A 6,460-nucleotide genomic window follows, 5' to 3' on the forward strand; every position below is an offset into this window, starting at 1 on the left:
TCAAGCTTTATCTTTTCTCTCTTAGTGCCTCGTTCCCTTGGCGTCCTGCGCAGGATGGGAAATCACCACGATCGAAGGGCTTGGCAACAGTCACGATGGATATCACGTGATCCAAGACACACTAGCAAACAAGGCTGGGACTCAGTGTGGTTATTGCTCTCCGGGTTTTGTCATGAACATGTATGGGTGAGTAGATGTGGTACCTTGGGAAGGGCATCTTAGAGGTCTGCTCATGTGGACAGTCAAAATTATGTCCTCTCGCAAACGAGGCTAGGAAGTAAACTTTCAGAATTAATAAGAAATCAATGAAATGAAGACAAAATTAGTATCTTAATATTCTCTTCCCCTGTATATTTGTTTCATTATAGTAATAACAGTTTTACAATCAATGTATATCACCATTTTTTCTGTTCCTTTCCCCTTCAGAGTTTGTGGCACTTTAGATGTTATTCATCAGATTTCAGAAGTAAACCTCCTTGTTTTTATTGTGATTATATTATTATTATTATTATTATTATTATTATTATTATTATTATTATTATTATTATTATTATTATTATTTTATATATAATATAAGCACAATTGTGCATCCTCAAGAACTTATGGGACAGAATATTACGGAGAAGACCGTGTGTCATAACACGTTTCTGTGCATTCTCTTATGTCTTTTACACTTCAAGGTAGGCCCTATTTCATTTATATTGTTGACTTTAACGTCATTTTTACTCTTGTAATCTTGATCGACCAGACTGACCCAGAACAATCCCTCCTGGACTGAAGACGATGTGGAGAAGACCTTAGATGCCAACATCTGTCGATGCACTGGGTACCGACCAATCATAGAAGCCTTCAAGTCTATCACCCCGGGCGACATTGAGGTACAATACTCCTTTTGCCTTAGACTCATAAGCTTGATTTTTACATAGTTTTCTTAGTACGTTGTTACTAAAACTTCCTATAGGTTACATAGTTTTCATTGTACATTGTTACTAAACCTTTCTATAGGTCACAGTTTTCATAGTACATTGTTACTAAAACTTTCTGCAGGTTACATAGAGTTCATAAAACATTGTTACTAAAATTTTCTGCAGGTTACATAGTTTTCATAAAACATTGCTACTAAAACTTTCTGTAGGTTACATAGTTTTATAAAACATTGTTACTAAAACTTTCTGTAGGTTACATAGTTTTCATAAAACAGTGTTGCTAAAACTTTCTGTAGGTTACATAGTTTTCATGGTTACTAAAACTTTCTACAGGTTACGCAGTTTTCATAGTATATTGTTATTAAAAGCTCCTATAGGTTATAACATTTTCATAGTACATTGTTACTAAAACTTTATATAGGTTACCTAGTTTTCACAGTACATTGTTACAAAAGCTTTCTGTAAGTTACGTCTTTTTCACAGTATGCTACATTGTAACTAAAACTTTCTATAGGTTACATTGTTTTCACAGTCCATCGTTACTAAAACTTACATAGGTTAGTAGTTTTCATAGTACGTTCTTGCTAAACTTCCTATAGGTTACACGAGTTTCCTCATGGAGAAGAGATACCGGGATATGAAGGGGTACAAGCGTAAAACCTCTTATCCCGTAAATGTTATTTTTTCTTAGCCTCTGCTGAAAAAGAACAACGCAACGAAAAAATACTAATAAATCTAAATGCCACTGTTACTTTTCAGTTTTCAAACAGTACCTATTTATTTATTTATTTATTTATTTATTTGTTTTTGTTTTTCAGGATTCCCACTTGGCTCGATGCTCCAATAAAGGCAAAAACGTGCTGCAAAGGAAAGTGCTCCAAGGGTTCTCCTACAGGAAAACCAAAAGTAAGTTGTCTGAAATGCTCTTCCTTGTCTTTGGTTCTCTTTAGTAAAGAAAAAGTTGAATAGCTTAACAGAACTGCATCGTTGTATTGTTGGGTTTTCCAACACTTTGGTGACTTGAGTAAGACATCTCTGTACTTGATTCTTTTCCAAAAATTGTTTTGTCAAAATAATTTTGTGAACCAAGGTAGTTTACCCTAAAGTAGATTTAAATATTGATTTATATTGTCTGGAAGTTTATATATAACTATCATTACTGATCAAGAATATCGTTCACGCTGAAGTTAGGCCTAGCTGAAGCTGTCTTATTTTTGGTGACCAATATTTTTCTCTTCTCTTCCAGGAGGCCAAATGTAAGATGATTAGGCCACCTGCCAATGACTCTTGGCATAAACCTCTTACGCTAGAAGTAAGTGTCTTATCCTTTAATTAATTCTTATCATTTACGGTTTGAAAGTTCCCTTATTTGTCTTGCTTTCTTCTAGGTATAAAGCTTCGTAAGGAAACTGGGTTAATTTCCCATTACCGTCTTCATCAATTTAAAAGTTTTTGACAAACTTTTTTCTCAAATTTCTTTTTTGTCTAAATGATTAGATAAGGAGAGTCATCACACATCACAACAACAGTGAGTATCGTTGCCTATCATTCCTTATTTGCAACTCATCTATTTCCAGTTTTCACCACCGACCAGATTCGAGAGTTAAAGCAGAATTCTCATAATTATGATTATAATTTACAATCAGTCATTCAGTGTCCTTAATTGTCTGTACTGTATGCCACTGAAATTGTTATAAATTGTCTATTAACTCTTGCACAGGATTGTATTAATTTTATTGTCGTCAATGAAGATCGAGCGAATACAGTATTGAAATTTTCGGCAAATAATTCTTTCACCGAGAAACAAAACTGAACAACATAGAAGAGTGCTCTTTAATACCGATTAAAAAAAAAACTTTTGTCTTCATTAGTATCTGAGATGCAGTACCCTAAAACTTTTGAAGTTGAAGTAATCAACATTTATTTAGTTGTTAGTCTTTAAACTTTCTGTCGTTACATTTGTTTAGTGTATTTTTCATAATCGTGGATGATTAATTATTATAATTTTTTTATCAGGAACTGTACACTATCGTTGCAAGTATCCCACCAGGTGAGAGGTATTCCCTCATATGTGGCGACACAGCTCAAGGTAAGTGATACCTGTAACAACTAAGCTCTAAGCTAAAATTTAGCAGTGACTTTCATTTCCTTTACCTTGGTGTCCTTAAGAATTTTTTTATGATTTTGCAAAACATGTAATTCTTCGGAGCTCTCTATGAGCTGGCAAATTTGCAAGATAGCCTGAAGCTACTATACACTCAGAGGAAATGCTATTTTTATGTTGCTTTACTGATTATATTATAAATTATAGTTTCCTGCTGACAAAAGTTATCTTACAGTGTATTTATACCACTTTGCAATAGAAGTTCACTTGATTCTCGCCAGTGTTTACATCGATAAATGTTTACAAGGTAAACAGTCAGCTGACACTAGACTTGTTACAGTGTTCGTATACTTTTCATATCAACGTCGGAAACGTCACAAGACATTGTATTCTTTGATGATAATGCTCCCAGGGCAGATGACAAATAGTGACCGCTTCTTGACAACAAAAGACTTCCAGGTTGTAAATAATAGTAATTGTTTTCTTGGTACTATGACAGCTTTTGCAACCTGTTAGTTGGGAGCTTTCACAAGTTTTCACACTACTGTGCAGACAATCTTCCCTTCCACAGATGAATAGTTTTGGAAAACGTAGGCTTAGCCACCTAACGTCCGTCTTAAGTTGCATGATTATAATCCATAATTGTAATGAAGTTTATGCCTCTGAAGTCTATATTAACTGCCTTCCGAGGCTGTGACTAATAGTAAAAGATTACAGTGCGTGTCTGGGCTTTTTCGCACAGAATGACTACCGTCATCGAAACGGATGCAACTATTTTTAGATTATTTATGCGCTACTATCCAGTGGTAATGTTATGACTACGAGTTGTTGATGAGTTTAAAATTACTGTATGCTGGATATGATTGCTACAACAATGAACAGATGAACTGCAATTGCAGTTTTACCGTACTACTATATATTTTATTTCTATTTTGTATTTTTGAAGTAATTATTGTGAGTGTATGTCGTGAATAAGCTTACAGAAGAAATTTGTGGTAATGTTGCTCCAACCTTGTACTTCAAACTACAAATCTGCTGAATGTGACTGCATCAGCAAATTATGCAGATAAGCTGCTAGTGTAAAAATATATTACAGTAAACTTCTAATTATGAATGCCATATTCTGAGTCAAAGTCAGAGGACAAAATAGTTACTAACACTCCTTTATTTATTCCCGAACTTCCAGCCGTAGTAGGAGCTGACTACACCTCATCGACGACCATCTTCACTCGCAGCGTTCCAGAACTGGTCAAAGTGAACCAGACCACAGATAACGTCATATTTGGAGCAAATGTAACAATCAGCCAATTGATAACTCACATGAAGTCGATGTCAGCCAGCGAGGGATTCTCTTACCTCGGGCACCTCGCCGAGATGTGGCACCATGTGGCTGGGACAAGTGTTCGGAATGTAAGTCAAACGTGATTAATGATTTTGCGCAAAACTGTAAAACTTTTCGACAATTCCGGGTCGACTTTGTGACTTATATAACTTGTTACTATTAACTTCGCCAAGGTTCGATTTTCATGTTCTTTTGTTTGTTTACTTGTTTGTCAGCAGAATTAGGCTACGCAAAAGTTTTATGTAGTTTTACGAAATTTTTACCAAATACAGACTGTATAACTGTCAACAGTGAATTTATGGGAAAGACAAGAATGTAAATTTTTGGGACAGAATGATGACCGTTTAGGAAGTGGACTGATTTACCAGTCTCAGCTGTTCCTTGATTGGATTTTGGTAAATAATTTTGATTATCGTACATTTCCAAAGATAATGTCCCCGGAGGTCATGTCTCCGTTTAACTTGTAAGATCTCGTTTGGACCCCCAACAACTAGCCACTTCTGGTTGGTAGAAATATGGTAGATGTTGGCGGAGGTTGATACTCCCCAAGTGCTCCTTCTCTTTCTTTTCCTCGTTATTATTATTATTATTATTATTATTATTATTATTATTATTATTATTATTATTATTATTATTGCAGCTGGGAAGTTGGGCTGGTAACATAGCCTGCAGAATAGCCCATCCTGACTTCCCGTCCGACCTCTTCCCTCACCTGATGGTTGCCGGAGCTACAGTCACCTTAGGTATGACGTCATTTTAGTGTTAAGCAGTTTTATGTATATACGAATTCATTCCGGACCTACTTCTTTCCCTCTACTGGCAAGGTTTGACTTCGGCATTTTCTCCCTGTGTTTGTGTTCCTAACTCATGGCTTTTCTACCTTTCTAGACGTGCTTTCTTCAAGTTTAGGTGCCAGCCTCCTCTCTTCGTTCTTGCTTTTTCTTCTTTTGCGCTTGACATAAATATTTGTATCATTTCCGTAATGTTATATACAAAAACAGAAAGACTGGAGCATAAGTATTTGCTGGGAATAAGACAAATTTTCAGAGTTGCAATTGTACCGATAAGAAAGGAATACTGGTGTAAATAATGACTGTTTTTCTACTGGTTTTGTATAAATTGTTCAGTGTTTTAGAATGACATATGATGAAATGAAAAAGTATTAGAGCTTCGTAGACCTAGGCATTTACTGTAAATAATAGTTGGACTTCAGAATATTTGAGTGTAACAGAAACTGTTTGTGATTATAGCCATCAGCAGTAATATATACTGTAGTTATAGAAATATCTTATAATACCTACTAAAACTATAGAAATGCTTTCTTCCATCTTTCCATTATCCTGCCAGGTACAACTGACGGGTCGACAACCACCCATACAATGGAGGAACTCCTGGCCATGGACCTGGTAGGTGACCGGAAGATTATCCTCGAGCTAACACTTCCCAAGATGGCGGACAATGTGGTCTTCAGGGTTTTCAAGGTAAAATGAAAACTGATTCAGTGCCATTAAATGGCGCTGGGGCGTTGGAGGCGATGATAATGATGATAATGAAAATTTCGTTACAATGAGAGGGGGAAAATTACTTTAGTAAAACAAGGGGCGACAGGCCTGTACCGAGGAGGGGGGGAGGTTGTCGGGGGTCGAACGACCCCCCCCTCCAAATTTCTGGAAGTCCATATTTTCTGTAACTATCCTTTTCATTGAACTGTACTTATAAAGTAATAGTAACAATCTTTTGTTTTTTTGGCAAGTCTTCTCTTATAAATTTTGTTATTAAACAATAACATCATTCTTTAATAGCAGGAAATACAAGAGTGATAATAGGAATATGATATAGGCCACCATATTTGTAGATTTTAGTAGAGAAACGATAATTTTAAAGCTGTGGTACGATAATCTGGTCAGAGAAATTTGACGACACTGCAGCAAGGCTGCCGAAACGTGGAATTTTCAAGTATATAATCTTGTATATACCTATATATGCAATGACATATATAGAAGAAAAGGTCCAGTTTTGGGAAAAACGACCCCCCCCCTCATAAAAAAACTCTGGGTACGGGCCTGGGCAAGGAAAGATGAATTCACA

At 35.9% G+C, this 6,460-nt stretch overlaps 1 protein-coding gene across 1 annotated transcript in view; it reads left to right on the plus strand.

The window, feature by feature from the left end:
• The first annotated feature begins 825 nt into the window (after window positions 1–825).
• LOC136849166 (xanthine dehydrogenase/oxidase-like) overlaps window positions 826–6,460 on the plus strand; it is a 21,458-nt gene continuing 15,823 nt past the window's right edge. Inside the window, exons 1-7 of the mRNA XM_067122267.1 lie at window positions 826–878; window positions 1,745–1,832; window positions 2,173–2,238; window positions 2,943–3,015; window positions 4,217–4,440; window positions 5,013–5,115; window positions 5,720–5,853. Coding sequence (XP_066978368.1) covers window positions 2,188–2,238; window positions 2,943–3,015; window positions 4,217–4,440; window positions 5,013–5,115; window positions 5,720–5,853 — 585 coding nt within the window. The 5' untranslated portion in view covers window positions 826–878; window positions 1,745–1,832; window positions 2,173–2,187. The remainder of the gene's footprint in view (window positions 879–1,744; window positions 1,833–2,172; window positions 2,239–2,942; window positions 3,016–4,216; window positions 4,441–5,012; window positions 5,116–5,719; window positions 5,854–6,460) is intronic.

Source organism: Macrobrachium rosenbergii, chromosome 20 (genome assembly GCF_040412425.1).
Source record: "Macrobrachium rosenbergii isolate ZJJX-2024 chromosome 20, ASM4041242v1, whole genome shotgun sequence".
In the NCBI taxonomy this organism is placed as follows: Eukaryota; Metazoa; Arthropoda; class Malacostraca; order Decapoda; family Palaemonidae; genus Macrobrachium; species Macrobrachium rosenbergii.